This window comes from Megachile rotundata, chromosome 2, assembly GCF_050947335.1.
Source record: "Megachile rotundata isolate GNS110a chromosome 2, iyMegRotu1, whole genome shotgun sequence".
Taxonomy (NCBI): Eukaryota; Metazoa; Arthropoda; class Insecta; order Hymenoptera; family Megachilidae; genus Megachile; species Megachile rotundata.
The window spans coordinates 15,786,543-15,804,954 of record NC_134984.1 but is presented as its reverse complement, the minus strand read 5'-3'; the positions used below and the strand labels follow the sequence as shown (position 1 = coordinate 15,804,954).

The 18,412-nt window shown below is 34.5% G+C and overlaps 1 protein-coding gene and 1 long non-coding RNA gene across 6 annotated transcripts in view; one reads left to right on the top strand and one right to left on the bottom strand.

Annotated features, from left to right (window-relative positions):
* Positions 1-18,412, top strand: part of LOC143266622 (uncharacterized) — a 127,086-nt gene that overhangs the window by 47,389 nt on the left and 61,285 nt on the right. The window lies entirely within an intron of this gene.
* The window catches only part of LOC100881280 (Kinesin heavy chain 73), a 103,762-nt gene continuing 95,914 nt past the window's right edge, over positions 10,565-18,412 (bottom strand). For all 4 annotated transcript variants that reach the window (XM_076542045.1, XM_076542042.1, XM_012288207.2 and 1 more), the window contains one exon: positions 10,565-17,786. In XM_076542045.1, the coding sequence (XP_076398160.1) occupies positions 17,665-17,786 (122 nt within the window). In that variant the 3' untranslated portion in view covers positions 10,565-17,664. The remainder of the gene's footprint in view (positions 17,787-18,412) is intronic.

Below are 18,412 nucleotides of genomic sequence, written 5' to 3'. Positions count from 1 at the left end.
ATTCTTAAAATAATATATCTCCCAATTTACGTAACACATATAAATAAAATATCATTTGTTATTTAATATGCATACACTTTTTGCCTCTGTCCATTCACACGTAATTCGTAAGCGTGTATACATAGCATTATTCAATTTGATTACAGTATTGATTCATATCAAATACATTATACGGTCATCCCGGTTTCTCGTTATTTTATTTCAAGACATTTTTTTCTTCGGATAGGTATCATGGGTCATCAGTGAATCACGCATTAAACAAATAATATCACCAGACGTGTCGATTGCCATAAATTATTCCTTCTGCATGAATGTTTCACATAGCAACTACTTTCTTACTTGAGTAATATGATGAAAAATGTAATCACTTCTTTATTGTTATTTCTTTCTCCTTTCACGAGATGTTTCTTCCTTTGTATACTTTTTTTATTCATCCAATTATTTATTTATTTATTGTATCATTGTTTATTTATATATGATATCAAATTATTATTTATAATATTAATTTAATGATAATTGAAAGACTTATTCAATAAACTCATTCAATGTTAATGAGTGTAATGAGTTAATAATTATTTTTAATTAATAAAATTATTATTTTAATTCTAGAGTCAGAGTTCTACAAAATTCCTAAAATTTTTAGTTATCAAAATTCTACATAAAATTCATGGGTCACCACAAAATAAAATGAAAGTGATTAAATAGAATTCATCGTTCCTAATCACAAAAATCATTATTAAAATAATATTATTAATAATAATTGTGAATATATTGTACGTATTTGGTGAAATGAAATATGGTGAGACATGCAGTAGCGCAAAAATGATATCCTGCAAGGATTTCATTAATACCGAACAATTTTCTCCCAGTTTAAGACCACTTTTCCTATCATCCATCATTCACTTCGGCTCTTTCATTCTCTTTCTCTTCGTGCATACATTACTCGGGTCGTTTACGTGTCTATTTCTCTCGTTCCCCGTTCGTTTTTCTCATTTCCTGTTTCCTGTTAAAACCAGCGAGTACACGTATCCGGAAGAAAAATTGTCAGCATCTTGTTATAACGTATCGAAGACGTCACGCTTATGTAACGCCACGAACTATCGTTAATAGTTTTGTGGAATATTTTACATTCGATTCCATGCTTCGATGGAAAGATTAATGAGCAATACAACTATTTTTGAGAAAAGAATTAATACTTCATTAGACACTGTCAATCATACACAAAAATTAAATATCATTGTTACACATAATTACACATTACAAAGATGAATTTTATTATTATACAGTATACATGGTATATTTTTATAACTATTCAACGTTGAACATTATAATTGTTTTTATTTCTTGAACAATGTTAACCTAACCTAAAAACCTAAATAAATCCAACAACCTAACCTAACTTAATAATCTAACCTAACAACCTAACCGAGCCTAACAACTAACCTAACAATCCAACATAACCTAACAATCTAATATAACCTAACAATCCAACATAACCTAACAACCTAATATAACCTAACAACCTAACATATCCTAACAACGTAACGCAACCTAACAACCTAACGCAACCTAACAACCTAACGCAACCTAACAACTAACATAACCTAACGACCTAACATATCCTAACAACCTAACGCAACCTAACAACCGAACGCAACCTAACAACCTAACACAACCTAACAACTTAACCTCACAACCTAACCTAATAATCTAACCTAACCTAACAATGTTATCAGATAGAGATACTCGTGAAAAATCACTGCCTTCAAAAAACAATCATGCTTTATAAAAATGTGACAAATGCAATATTTTCAACGAAGTGAAATCTCACATAGTTTTACAACACAGTGTTTCCTTAAAAAATCTCCATCGAAACATCCCAAATGTATCAAAGTTTATAATACAAATTGATGCATGTGTCATACAGTCAGCCTTATTTCATGCACATCATGTATCACATTCGATCCTGCGTTGACAGATGTTCGGTTTCGGAATCAGTTGGCACAAATGCGTCAAACATGAGACCTAAATCCTTTCGTGTAACATCAAGGTCCGTCCTGTTGAAGGATCATGTGCGAAACACGTGAGTCCCGTTGCGATTTATTAATACCGAATGGTCGTGCTTTAGAATTCGAGAAGCCAGGTGCAATCACGTTTCCGAGTAGCCGATCGCTCGATAAACGCGATCACGTAGACACGTGCCTGCATTAGCTCCGCAGATTTATGCGAGCGAATGACGGAAGTGGCTGAGAACGGTGCAGGAAGTCGTGCGATCATGCTCTCAATGTAACAAAACCACTCGAAATTCACCGTGCGAATCTGTCACCCTGAAAACTCCTCTCGATACCGATAATTAGATACGAAATTTCGAAAATCGAGACTGAGGTTCTCGTTTTACGTGCATCGACTCTAACGAACGAGATTAACTTTGACGATGGGACGAGACTTTTTTTTGAAGGATTTCTGCTAGATTTCGCTTTATAAATTATGTACTTTTATTGGTATCACTTGTGGTTTGAATTCATCTGAGGACAATGTGTTGTATAACACATTTATTATTACAATTAAATTAATTTTAATATGTTAAAGAGATGAATGTTATTTAGGTGATTGTACTTTGATCTAAAACAAAATAAGTCTCAATGTGAGTCCAGTGACGCACCAGGTGCGTTAGATGATGTGAAGATGTTGACACACCAGGTATTTAAGATATTATCAAGTTGTTGACGCACACGGTGCGTCAGATATTGTTAAGTTGTTGACGAACCAGGTGTGTCAAATACTGTCCAGTCGTTGACGCACTCGGTGCGTCAGATATTGTCAAATCGTTGCGCCACGTGCAACTTTGTTAAGAAAGAGGACATATCTTTGTGAAAAAATTAGCAACAAAATATGATGTAACGAAATACAATTAGAAAGGTTGTTTTAATAAAAAGTTCGATAAGAAATGTGTCGTCGATCGTGTTTATAATCGATGTTCATGATTATTGTTGATTGTGCAACATAACGGGGAGGCGTTTTAAAATTTCGCGAAGTTGAATACACCTTTCGCAAATTGTTAGTATTCTTTGCTCGCTCGGATCGACGTTTACAAGGCGATCAAGTGTAAAACAGTTGCAGCGAGATCACGCTTTCTCACATCATTGCTGATGCAATTGTACCTTAATTCTGAATTTCTAACGTTTAAGGTTCACTTCACTTTGATGCAACTTACGCTGTAAAACATAATTAGACACTGCGATTATTAAATTTAATATATCTAATTTATTTTGATTGACGTCGGTAAACTAGTGACTTGTCTGCAACATAAAATTTGACATTTATATATAATTAATAATATGGTACATTTGTTATAGTCAGATAATATTTATTCATACGAAATAATTGCATGAAACAATCCTTGATATTGTTCTTAATTTATATAATCATGTACCTTATTTATTATTGTAATTTGAAGTTAAGGAACATATTAGCAATAGAACCTATAAGACCTTTGTCCACCAGTTAAAACCGATTAATCAGAGGTATTCATTTGTACCAACAGTCATTAAAAAAACATAGATTCACCTATTCAAGAAGATGTAGGAACGTGCTGTCGGCATTTCGAAAAGCACGAAGGGATTCCTGTGACACGGCTGCCCAACCTTGCGGCCCGGGAAATCGTTTGAATAATTCAACGTTTCATTCAGAAACCGTCTATGGCATATCTAATTTTTATGTGCAAACGTTAGATACATATGTACGTAAACGTCGAAGCCGCAGCGTGGACGAATGTGACTCTGTTTCCTATTCCGCCTCCTTTACCGTGATCACAATATCAAACCGATCGGGTTTCACTGATATCGGTTAAAAGCCTAACAATTTCTCAAGGAGGAATCTATCGATTTAATTTGATCTCTCATTTGATTCCATCAAGATGGGAACTGATCAGAATGTATCGCGTCTTCTTGCTTTGATGCTTTATGTTCTATTGTCATGCTAATTATATGTGCTACGATGTATTCGATGAGTGTTGTATTGGGTCACTCGATCAAATTCTTGATGACATTAACAAAATTTTATTTTGATAATAAAATATAGATACGTTGGTTTAAGTTGTGCTATTAGTTAGATTTAGAAATTTGGAAGTTTGAACATTTTCGAATCTGCAAAATTGGGATGCAAGGATATTTGGGACATAAGTGTACTCTGTCAGTATTTTTTAAGGTGTACCACAGTCCAGGTGTACTCAAAATCTAGAGACATCTAAGGACCCGATACTTTGGATTCTAGAAATACTAAGATCTAAGAATACCGGGAAGTAGGAAAATTTTCGAAAGAATTTAGCTATGCCCCAATTAAGGGATATTGATATCCAGGAATCTAAGGAGATCAGGATAAACTAAAACTGAAGAAACTCAATAGTTGTCTCCATCCTCACAAGTCAACCTTTCCGAAATAACCTTTTGTATATCATTACCTATATCCGGTAAGATTTGAAAAAATTTCACGACAAAGGGTGCTCGCGATAGAACCACCTTGAAACTGCGTTCCGCTCGAAAACAACGAGGCGTTGTGGTAAGACGCGTGTGCCCGCCGTGTCAACGCGAAACGCCTGCTGCAAAACAACGAGCCTACGCTTCTCCCGGGCACGTTCGTCGTTCTCGTGTTTCGACTTCGCCCCCGTGGCAGGTGAAATTTGTATTTGACTCGGTGTCGAGCCGAATGGCGATAAACGAAATAAAAAGGGCACCGAGGAAAACGACCGAGATGCGTGTTCGACACGCGAGGAAGAAATACTTGAAGCCGTAGCGAAGAACGAGAAGGCGCGTCCCCAAACACCATCGCGCATAAATGCATTTCGAATCGATAGCCGGAGGGAGTGCAAAATCGAAATGCGACACGGCCATCATCGTCGTAGACATTTTTCTTTCATCTGCACCGCTTTGTTTACGAGGAAACGCTGCGCGAATTCGTGGAACGCCGAGCGGAAACTTCGATCGGGTATCTGCAGAGGAAGCGTATGGTTGCTAGGGAATTTTGGGGGTTGGGGGTTTGGTGAGGTGGAGAGTTAGAGGTTCAGGGATTTGGGGATTTGAGGATTTGGGGATTTGGGAATTTGAGGATTTGGGAATTTGGGGATTTGGGAATTGGGAGATTTGGAGATTTGGGGATTTGGGGATTTAGGGATTTGGGAATTGGGAGATTTGGACATTTGGGAATTTAGGGATTTGGGAATTTGGAGGTTTGGGAATTTAGAGATTTGGGAATTTGGAGGTTTGGGGATTTGGAGGTTTGGGAATTTAGGGATTTGGGAATTTGGAGGTTTGGAAATTTGGAGGTTTGGGAATTTGGAGGTTTGGGAATTTGGAGGTTTGGGAATTTGGGGATTTGGAGATTTGGAGGTTTGGGAATTTTGAAATTTGGGAATTTGGAGGTTTGGGAATTTTTAAATTTGGAAATTTGAAGATTTGGACATTTGGGAATTTGGGGATTTAGAGATTTAGGCATTTGGAGATTTCGAGATTTCGAGATTTGGAGATTCAGACATTTGGAAATTTAGGCATTTGAAGATTTAGGCATTTGGAGATTTAGGCATTTGGAGATTTAGAGATTTAGAGATTTAGAGATTTAGGGATTTAGGGATTTGGGAACTTTAGTAGTTCCAGAATTGTGGCATTTGGAGATTTACAATTTGAAGATCTGAACAATATGAATCTTCAGAAATACTGAATATAGCAATTTGAGAATTCGTAAACTAATAATTTAAAAATACCCAATATTTAAAAATCAGTTCATTAAGAAATTACCAATAACAATAACTAGTTGCAAATATACAAATTAGACCTATAAAGACAACAAGAACAAAAGATGTATAAATCACCTCGAACGGTGAAGAGATGAGAAGGTGAACGTACGACAAAGATTTGGTGATCGACCGTTCTCCATGGGGGATCATCGATTTTTCGCCGGAATTCCAAGAAGTGCCCTAGGCATTGACATTCAGCAGCCGAGGGGAACATTGCTCGGATGTAACGCATGGCTTCTTTTGCTTTCACGTCATGGCCGTGTTCTCGGTGTAAGAGCGAGTTCGCGTCTCTCTTTCCGTTCCTTTTCTACATTTTTTTCTCTCGGTTCGCTCGCGACACGAGTGTTGCCCAGCGAGCAGCGCGTATACACACAACGGGCAAACGTGTCTCTCGGTTGCTGGACGAGCCTGCGTTTCGATGGGATCAGTGAACTTACCCATGGCCAACACCGATCGTCGTTTGTCTCTGCTTCCCTTCGCGAATGATGCACGAACGATATGTGTACCTCGCAATATAAACACATTGAACGGTCGTTTCACCGTGATACACGCTCGTAAAAAAGTTCAGAAGGTAGGTGTTTGCACCTTGCCATCATACCGATGCTACGACGTGTCCTGGCCCATAAGTTGTCAGGATGCATAAATCACCGGTTCACGACTACGATTAATACTAATGCAATGTCACTCGAAATATTTCTGGTTATTAGTTATTCACGCGATCACATGTTTTCGACATTCTTGTACTAGCTACATGGACGAAAACGTGAGGTGAATGTAGCTGGAATCAATAGCATTAATTTACAGATATACGAATTTTCGATTTTGTGTTCTTTTTGCATTAAATCAGTCGAGACATTTGTTGGGGACATTGGGTTACACTCATGACGCACCTTAAGACATGTCAAGCATGACAAATTATATGTAAAGTTTAAACTTTGAGCTTGATACCAATTATACTTTGTATGATTAAAGAGTGTTGGATGTAAAATGTAGATGAGGTTGCAACTTTTATTTGTATTAAAATGGCAGTAATAATTTGTTAAGTTTGACTGACGCACCTGGCGAAGAAGTTATAGGTTAGGATTTGACTCTTAGCTGAATTACTCAATTTTTAAAACCTTAACTTCCTAAATCTACAAATCCTTAAGTTCATAGTACCATAAATTCTCAAATCCCTAAATCCCTAAATCCCTAAATCCCTAAATTCCCAAATTCCCAGTTTTTCAAATCCCAAAAATTCTTGAGAAATTTCCACACTGAAATGTTTTATCTGAACGCAGACCTATTATAGTTACTCTGAACTCGTATCCAAGGTAACTCCATTTATAGTTCATCCATTTAATATTTTTGTAATGTACATAATAGGGATGTTTTTTCAGTTCAATGCATAGGTCGTTAACTTTTTTGCATTTAAATAAAGCGAGAACCATGAATAAATGATTTTGAACGCTAATTATGTTACCACTGGTCCTTGGATTCATCAAGGATGTGACCATGTTTAATATCGTTCATTTGTGAATAATCTTATGCACATTAGGATATACTTCAAAAAACATAATCGCTTTAGAGGTCGTGGCATTCTTCTTTATTACGATGTAAACAATCGTTTAATGACAATGGAAGTAATTTCATTATAAAGTCTTTCATTGTCGTTCTTAAATTTTATTGTAAATCCTTGATGTTGGAATATAAATATTTTTATTGGGATATATGTAATTCGTTTTATAGTTTAATTTTGGTAGTAATTTTCCTCTTGTTCAAACCACATAAGTAAATATTTTTGAAATATTATTAACTATTTTTGTATAATTTTGATTTTGGAATTTTATATGTACACATACAATGTTTAATTTTAACAAGTTTATTTAATTTATATAATATTTAATTTTGTCACTATACCATTGCAAATACTTTTATCTAAAATTTTATTCTGCCTCTGTAACTGTTGTCATTCAAAATGTAACAAATTACGAACGTAATTTATTACAAAGTCATTTTTTATTTGCACTGACGTGAATAACAAAATTACTTACATAATCCTAGTCCGTTTAATTTCTCATCCTGTTATTTTCTCGTCTCTAACGACACATTCGTTGCTTGTAGATAACCTAACTAACAAATAAATTTTTCAACTCGCAACTACTCGTCTCGTGCAATTAAAAACGTGACCAGTAATTACCGGCGATTGTTGAACGCCTGTAATTAATATCACCTACAATTAAGCGACACGTTTTCCGTGAAACGGTTTCAGTCTCTGCTTCTAACAAAATATCACTGCACCTATATTTTTACTAATGTCACTATTTTTACTGTTAAATACTATTTGTACCACTCTTAGTATTATTAGTCTTGACTCTTTATTTTCTACTGTTTTAATATTTACACTATTTCTCTTATTCTTACTATTTCTTATATTATAATTCTTTTTAATATTTCATTACTTTTACTATTTTTTGTTATTTCTACTATTTTTATTTTTTCCAAATTTTTTCCATTCTTTTTACTATTTTTACTATATCATTTTTGTTGTATTATATTTTCGACTGTTTTCAATGTTCTTAGTATTGCTGCATTTTTACTATTTTTATGATTCCTACATGTACCTCTATAACTATTTTCATCGTGTTCAATATTTCTACTATTTCTACTATTTTTATGGCATCTATGAAGTACCTCTATTTTTACTGTCTTTACTTGATCATTTGTTTCATGTTCATTATACCCATTTCTACTATTTCCACATTTACAATATTCTTAATATTTTTTTTATTTTTATGATACCTATAATTGAAGTACCTCTATTTCTCTCGTTTCCACTACATCATTTGTATCATATCCATTACAAGTATTCCTATTATTTCCACATTTTCAGTGTCCTTAATATTTCTTTTATTTTTATGATACCCATTATTGAAGTACATCTACTTGCACTATTTTCACCATGTTCAATATTTTTCCTATTTCGAATTCAACTATTTCCACAAATGTACAATTCCCCCATCAACTAATTAAAAATCATTCCGCATTCACTCAGACAAGTATTTACGCCACCAAGGTGAAGTTCATCCGCGTTCTCCTCGGTGGCATACATACATGTTTCAACGAAGCAAACATCGGCTGAGAGGTCGGTTGAAGTGGCATATTAATTGCAGACATCTTGTCTCATCGTATCGTTGTTAAACGATGCAAAGAGATCTCGAGTGCACTCGCGTGCGTATAACACTTCGCCGGTGTTTGCTCTCTGTTCGAAGATCGAACGATTCAGCCGGGACAAAAAGGACCTTGAGAATCCTGCCTGCCGGTGTCACCGACATTCCCACAGGAGTCATCCTATTATATTTAAATTGGGCGAGCGTGCCTCACGCCCAATATGCAGTCGCACGTGTGTGCACGTGAGTCAATACGCACACACGCGTACGGATAATTCACTGCCCACGTATCGTTCTCGCTTTTCTTTCTTTCTCTTGTCCTCGACAAAGGATGCACTTTCGTTTGTCATCGGGCGGTTCCCGATCGCCGGAAGTGCAGAATGTTAATTGCGTGTGCCTGTCTGCGTTAATATTTATGATAATCGACCGTATAATTAGGCGACGAAGATTCCTCGGTATAATTTTTTTGCGGTCACCGAATGTTTGAAGTTCGGTAGCCGGATTGATACTTGAACGGTGTCGACAGGGATCGAGTGTTTTTCAAATACTTCCTTTGTCGCTGATGAGGGTTTTCAGCTTTCGATGGTGTTCGACTTTCTTTTTGTGGTGAGGTTTTCATTTTTTAGCTTTGGATCTGTGGGATGGTGTGAGGATTCGACAGTTTAGGGTTTCTGAAATTTTGGAAATTTAGGGATTTGGAGATTTGGGGATTTGGGGAATTTTAGGGATGTGGAAATTTGGAGATCCAGGGATTTAGGGACGTGGAAATTTGGAGATCTAGGGATTTGGGGATTTTGGGAATTTGGAGATTTGGGAATTTGAAGATTTGGGGATTTGAAGATTTAGGGACTTTTGGGGTCTAGGGTTTTGAGGATTTTGGGAATTTCAAGATTTGGGAATTTCAGGATTTGGCAATTTGGAGATTTAGGGACTTTTGAGATCTAGGGTTTTGAGGATTTTGGGAATTTCAGGATTTGGCAATTTGGAGATTTAGGGACTTTTGGGATCTAGGGTTTTGAGGAATTAGGGATTTGGAAGTATAGAAATTTTGAGATCTAGGGATTTGGGAGTTTTGGGAATTTGGTAATTTAGAGATCTGATAATAAGATAATTTGGACATCTAAAAATTTGGTGATTTGAAGATTTTGGAGATTTGAGGAATTGGGGATTTAGGGATTTTTAGGGAATTGAGGAGTTAGGAATTTAGGGATTTAGATACTTGGAACTTAATAAATCTGGGAATTGTATAATTTGGAGATTTGAAGATTTTGAAATTTTATAATTTTGAATGTTTTCATATTTGGAAATTTGGGGACTTGTATGATCTGAAAAATTAGGATATTATGCAATTTAGTAATTCGAAGAATTATAAGTTTGAGAATGTGCAGAAAGAAAAATATATAAATTCAAGAATGTAAATTCTCAAAATTTATCTGTTTTAAATCACAAATTAAAGAAGTCAAAAATTAAAAATTTTCCAAATCACCCAATTTGAAGAAATAACCGCACGGTAATATAACGCGAGACAATATAATGCGCCCCTAATTTCTTCACACTGTATTTAAAATTTAATCCAACATAATAACGATATTAAAAAGGAGCATCCTGATCGAACAACACACAGGCAGAACATTAAATTATACTTTTATTATATTCATAAAAATTAAAATGTACACACCTTATTGTTTAAGTCATACTCGTATCAGCTTCTATGCAAGTATCGCAGTATGTATAATATTTAACAATAGAGGTATAGGTACTCTCGAGACGAGACGAGCTTACGAAACGAATACATGAATTTTCCATTGTATCTTATTTTTTTTTTGTTCTTTTTCGGAGAGGGGGTGGGTGGGGGTTAGATTTCGGGTGATACGGTATTTTGCTTACATCCGATAATTATTAATATTATTGACTGCTTACAAAATAATACTATTACACAGTAAGTCATCTCTCGGTTTACGACACAGTTCCGGTGTACTCCACAGAATAATTATCATTTATTTTCGGTCCCGCAGATGGCCTACGGGATCGAATAAGTTATTTCGGTAAGTATTCTGTCTGCGTTTCGGCAATAAACGGGGGACAAACCGCACGATTCCCTATAAAGTTCGTCACTAACAGAGTAAATTAAAATGAAACAATATTAATAATAAAGAATGATTAGCTTCCTTCGAAGATATTACATGGAATATATCACCTACCTACACTTTTAATCATATATTTTTCTTGTTTTCGTTACTTTAATCTCTCTTCACCGTCTAAGCACGTCGTGCCACTAGTGCGTACGCCTGCGATCGGATTTCGTGTGTGCGTGTGTACGTATGCATTCTGTGTGATTGAAGGTCCGTTCATATACACACACATTGGACGCATCTAACATTTTGTGTATTTAATAAATATATACTAGATTTTTTTCTGGAATTTAGTTAGGTTGGAGATCTTAGCTTTGTTCAACTTTTTACTTTTGTTCAAGTTTTTTTGTGTAATGAATTGAACTTTTGGAAATTTGATAATTTGGAGATTTTAGAATTTGAGAATTTGGGGATTTGGTAATTTTTGAAATTGAGCATTGGAGAATTTGGGGATTTAGAAATATGGGGACTTAGGGATTTGGAGATTTGGGAATTTGGGGATTTGGGAATTCGGTGATTTAGGGATTTGGGGATGTAGAAAGATGGGGACTTAAGGTTTTGGGGATTTAGAGGTTGGGGAACTTAAGGATTCAGGAATTTTGGGGATTTAAAGGTTTGGGACATTGGGGATTTAAGTATTGGGGATTTAAGAATTGGGGATTTAAGTATCAGGGATTTATGAATCAGGGATTTGACGGTTCAGGGATTTAACGGTTCAGGGATTTACAGATTCGTGAAGTTAAAATTTCGAGGATTTAGGGATCTAAAGATTTGAGACATTGGGGATTTAAGTATCGGGGATTTAAAAATCAGGGATTTAAGTATCGGAGATTTAAGAATTGGGTATTTAACGGCTCAAGGAATTACAGATTCAGGAAGTTAATGATCAGACTTGAGTATCTGAAAATAAGGATACTTGAGGTTATAAAATTTTAGAAATTTAGGAAGTTGAAAATTTGAAAAAGGTTTTTGATCTCCAATTTACAGTTTGATAATTTGAAGATTTATAAATTCATACATCTGTAAATTCAAAAACGTATAACATTAGTAATTTGTTAGTTTGAAATTTAGATCACCAATTTAAAACTTGTGAATTTAAAAATTTGAAAATGCGTTAATGTGTCTGTAGTCCAGTACCTGTACATATGAACGAACCTTAAGAACGTCCATTAAAAGGCGCAGCTCGAAAGTATGACGCTAACTAGAAAGAAAAACTTGTACAATGCACAAACTGTCACAATGAAACTGGTCCATCAAGCAGTCGGAAACAGCGAAACAATGGGTCGAAAATCTGTATTTGGTCGCAACAGTTCCTATATCGGCTTCAAGATACGAAGCTTAAAAGATAACAGAGCGCGAATATTCTCTCTCTCTCGAGCGACGACTGAATTTCCGCAAGCGTATTTCGTCGCAATATGATTGTTTCTTTTTATCTCTCATTCTCCTTATTAATAATATCTGTTTTTAATTCTTTTTTGGTACTGTTGTATTTTTGTTTGTATGTTTACGATCGAGAGTAAGTGAATGAGAAACGGTTCTCCGTGCAACGTGCACAGTAGCACCAGCGTGCGCGAGAAAGGTACGATGCTAATTCGATCGCTAATTATCATCTAAAGTTAATGGAATTTGAATTTCCCTCGGGGCGACGTTTTAATCGTTTCACTATATGCGTAACACGAAATAAAAGTCGCCTAAGCGCCTTTTTCATCTATGTATCTTACTTTTTATTTTACACTCTCCACTGCGACGTCGCTTAGATCGCCATCGCAATCGCCATTTTATAATTGGGTCAAAATCAGCCATTTCACGCAGTTTCGCGTGGAACGTTTTTCGTAAATTTTCTTTTGTTTGATAGTTGAGAATTGTTTTTTAACCAATTTTTGAAGGTTAACGTTTTTGATTATATTGTATAATTGATGGATTCGTGGACTCTCGTTATATTGCCACTTTTATACTTGGTGTAAGAGAGAGTTTTCTTTTAAGAAAACAATTTAGTGCTTCAAGCTGATATGAAATTTTAATTGTTTTTTATGATAGAAAATATTGTAGTACATTATTATGCAAGCTTTTGATATTACCATCTGCTATATTGCATGTTCCTTAATTCAGAAGAAAATCATACAAATCATCTATAATCGTGATGGTTTTGTATCGGGAAAACATTATAAGAATATTACATTCTTATGCAATCTTTTTTCTGTTACCATTTGCTATATTGCATATTATTTATTTTACCTTTAAACATGTAAGAAATTGTTTCATACAATAATAAATAACGTATTATAACAATTTACATGATTTTTCTCACTTTCAATGTGATATAAGGAAACGGCAATATAACGAGAGAGAACTCTATTTGCCCCTATTATCCATTTTCCTTCTCACCAACGAAAGTACTCATATTTTCTGAATTTTCACACATAATTTGATATTAAAATTTTGCAATTACGGCAATTATTAAAAATGGCAATATAACGAGAGAGAACTCTACTTGCTCCTACCATCCATTTTCTTTCTCACCAACGAAAGTACGCATATTTTCTGAACTTTCACACATAATTTGATATTAAAATTTTGCACTTACGGTACTTATTAAAAATGGCAATATAACGAGAGAGAACGCTATTTGCTCCTACCATCCATTTTCTTTCTCACTAACGAAAGTACTCATATTTTCTGAACTTTCACACATAATTTGATATTAAAATTTTGCAATTACGGCAATTATTAAAAATGGCAATATAACGAGAGAGAACTCTATTTGCCCCTATCATCCATTTTCTTTCTCACCAACAAAAGTACGTATATTTTCTGAATTTTCACGCATAATTTGATATTAAAATTTTGCAGAATATAATGCTTTTGCGATAGCAATCGAAGCGACGTATTACAATTTCAGGACGATTCAAGTTCGATTGCTTGATGTTCCCTGCTATTTTATATTTGATTATCAATGTTTATCAGTAATTTGGAAATAGGATTAATATATTGAATCGATAGTATTCAAAAATTCGTACTATAATAGTCGAAGATAGTTGAACAATCTTAATCTGATTGTTTTCGATGCTATAATTAATTAATTGCTGATATAGTTACATTATAACCCTTCGTGATTAAATGTCAAGATTCAGTCATTCCTTCATAAAATACACTCTGCTCTATTTTATTACGTATCAGTTCTATTATACCTGTGTAATTGTCTCTTAAAGTGCATAGATTCATCTGAATTGAATAAAGTTTACGAATTTGTTTACAATAAAAATTAACTGGACGTCAGTTAATTTTCAGTCCAAAGTATTTATACTATTAATATTATTACGTTCACTTTAACTCTTCGTCGAAGTACATTTTTCTATCTCTACCTCTCAGTAATATACTTATTCTCTTTAATTTTCAAACAATAAAATATTGGTACAATAAAAAAATCGTGTGATTCTACGTCGCAAAAAATTGTGCAATTAAAATCTGCGCACAGAAGCATACCGAAGATTGTCATCTTCACAGAACGTTATCTTCGGTAAAAATCATGTTCATAAAAATAAAACGTCATGAATTGTACCAAAATAAATTGGCGTTTAATTTACATTGCCTAAGAAAAAAAAAAGGACATTTACGACTATTCTCGAAATTAAAGTGAAAACATGAAATAATTCGATCACGCGAACACGGTAAAATAGCAGAACATCCCGCGAATCGTCCTTGTACCGTCCCATAGTCTTACATAAGACATCATTCGAATAGATATCAGTTGAATGGGAACTGACTCTAAACACGTTCTCTGCCTTTAATCACGCAATGCAAAAATAGGCTTTCCTATTTCCGGTCACCTAGTACCGGAGGGAGTGACACAGCGAATCTACGGATCTACGGAGAATTCCCAAAAACCTTACAATCTAGTATCGATCATTTTCTTACTAATTTCTCTTGCTCTGCGCATTCGAAGAGATGTCTTTCTACGTTACAGTAGCGTGAATTCCCGATCTAAGGATATCAGACGTATCGTAGATTTCAATGTAAGAAATGTTGGTATTCAAGCATTGCGAATACTGGTATTTGATGTACAAAATATGAATATTCATTTCAGAATGCGAAATAATTGATATTTAGCTTGAAAATGGCGCATATCGGTATTCGAGAGCAATGCAGTACCGAATACCGGTGTTCAAATGACATAGAATACGAAATACCGGTATTCGATCGTCATAGAATACCGAATACCGGTGTTCAAATTTCATACAATACGAAGTACCGATGTTCGATCGTAATAGAATACGGAATACTGATATTCGAATGTCACAGAATACGGAATACTGATATTCGAATGTCACAGAATACGAAATACCGGTATTCGATCGTAATAGAATACGGAATACTGGTATTCGAATGTCAGAATGCAGAATATCAATATTCAAGCGTCACAGAATACCGGTATCCGAGTTTTAATATACGAAATATTGGTACTCAAGCACCGCAATACATTTGATATTGATATTTAAGTGTTTTGGAGTACGGAATACCAGTACTTGGTGCTTGAGAGTACAAAATACCGGTATTTAAGTACTTGGAACACGAAGTGAGAGTATTCGAATGCTCAAGAGTACGGGATATTGGTATTTAAGCACGCGAAATTACTTAATATTGGTATTCGATCGTTTTAGAGTACAAAATACCAGTATTTGATGCCTCAGAGTACTTAATTGCAGTATTTGAGCGTGTTAGAGTACGAAATAATGGTATTTAAGCATCTGAAAATACTTGGTTTGGTGTTTCAATGCCTTAGAATAAGAAATGCCGGTGTTTGAGTACTCTATGGTATTGAGTACTGGTATCTGAGTGCTCTAAGATACAGAGTACTGGTATTTGAGTACTCTAGAATACCGATTACTGGTATCTGAGTAGTTTGGGACACTGAATACCTGTATCTGAGTACTCTAAGGTACTGAATACCGGTATCTGAGTACTCTAGGATGCAGAGTATTGGTACCTGAGTACTCTACGACCCAGAGTAATGGTATCTGAGTACTCTACGACCTAGAGTACTGGTATTCAAGAGTCCATACATACAGAATACCGGTATCTGAACATCCCAAACCATAAAATACCAGTATCTGATCAATCCAGAATACAAAATACCGGTACTCAACCCTTCCAAATACAAGATATCACTATCTCTGCACCCCAAAGTACTTAACATCGATATCTAAGCACTCGTCCACATCAAATATAATATTTCAGCATTCCAAAGTACCCAAAACTCCTCCAATAAAAATTCCGCACGAGTACAACCAAAGTAAAAATCGATACACCATTCCTTAAATCGAGAATTCGAAAAGGTACATACAATGAACGAAAATTGCACGGTCGACAACACTATTTGGTCGCACCAAGTTCGACGTACAGGTTGATTCAATTGCAATGTACAATGTCAGCCCTCGATATCGTGCGCCAACAATAATCGATGGGTCGATGATGAGGAAAAGGAGGTTGTGGAAAAGGGCTTGTGTGTCGGGCCTTAAAGCTGGTGCACATCGTACTATAGTATTTTCTTACATACTGTGTCGATAAACGTCTATAAGTACCAGTGTGGTTGATGGTTTTTTTTTTCTTTGCGCACATACGTTTTGTCTTTTGTTATTTGCTCTTTTCTTTTAGTTCTTTTTTTTACATTACATTAAAATATAACACCAATCTCGACTCGCTTACATTATACATATACATATGTGAGTTCTTTTTTTTTTCGTTTTAAATGTATTTTAGCGATGATCGTTCGAACAGTCTCTCACCGTCAAGCGTTTTAGAAGAGTTCCGAATTCAATATTAACGTGCTCGCACTTCGCCGTAATTGACGACACTGGGAATATGCAGGCTTACTGTGGATAGCATTTTTTTATTTTACAAGACTGTTATTGTTATTGAAATGAAATATTTGTACTGAATTCAATTCGTAGTCTATGGGTTTATAATTTAGTTTTAACTCATTTTCATAATCATTTGGTATAATTACACTTGATGAATTTTTAACAAATTTCTGCCAATAGTTAATGTGATTTAACAAAATTAGGGATGTGAAATTTTTAATTTCATAGCTATCCTTCATTTCAAATGCACATACTGGTGGCTTATATTCTCTCAAGTTTATAAATGCAGAAAATTGCATTAAAAAATGACATCAAGCAGGACAATGAAAAATTTAACAAAGAACTGCTTTACAGATATTTGAACAGAGTGCAACAAAAATGATAAACAATAAACTCTTAAACTAATTTCTGTTTTATATTAAAAATCTGTTTTGAGTCAAAAAAGAAGTGAGAAACTGGTGCATATGATCAGAAACGAGTAAAGGGTAACAGCAAAGGATTAAGTTTCACAGCCTTGTTTTAGAAGAAAATCGTAGATTAGATTTTTAATATTCTGAGAAACTGGACCCGTGCAAACCTTTTTTTTTTTTATTATTTTTTTATATTTTTATTATTTTGGAACTTAGACCGTGTCTGGGCTTGGTTGCAGCTGTGTCTCTTGGATAATGTTAAACTCGGAAGTCTTCCAGAGAGATATCGTAAAACCGATTGGTCGAAAATATTATTTCTAGAATCCGTTACGGGTACAAAGTACAGTTGCGAACGATTATCATATAGATAATTATAACGATAAAAATGGACATTGTCTTATCGTGGGATGGAATAGGCTGTGTAAGCTCCGTCAATGCTAGATGCTCCGCTGCAATTTAAAAAAAGAAAATAGAACAAATATATACACATTTATATAGAGTGTTCCCGAGATAAACGATCAAACTTTATGTAACAATTGCACACACAATGTATACAACATATTGTATTGCATAATGTGATGTGCAATTGCACAATTTTTATACAAACGTCAACATAATGTTCAGTTTGAAACACAGTAAAATAAATTTAAACTCATACACATCTACATACAGATCTAAATATTTTGTGAAATTTTCTGTTCTTTGATATTTAATGTAACATTAATGTACATTAATTTGATGTAATTATAATTAATAATAGTTTCAAGTAATTTCAGTGAAGTACCTCTTAATTCAAGTTACAATTTTAACAAGTGTTTCAATGATCAATGATTTTATAATATTTTATAAATGAAAAGAAAAAATACATAATATAAACATTTTTATTCTTACGCAGTGACTACAAAGTTTGACCATTTATTCCGAATACTCTGTATATACAAAACAAAAAACAACTGTATAAAACATAATGTGTAACATAAAGGAAGGCCGACCGAAACCTTCTTGTTAATAATTAACCTTTTGAGTGTCAAGTAATCTTTGTACCCTTATTTATAAAAGTTATCATGACAAGTTG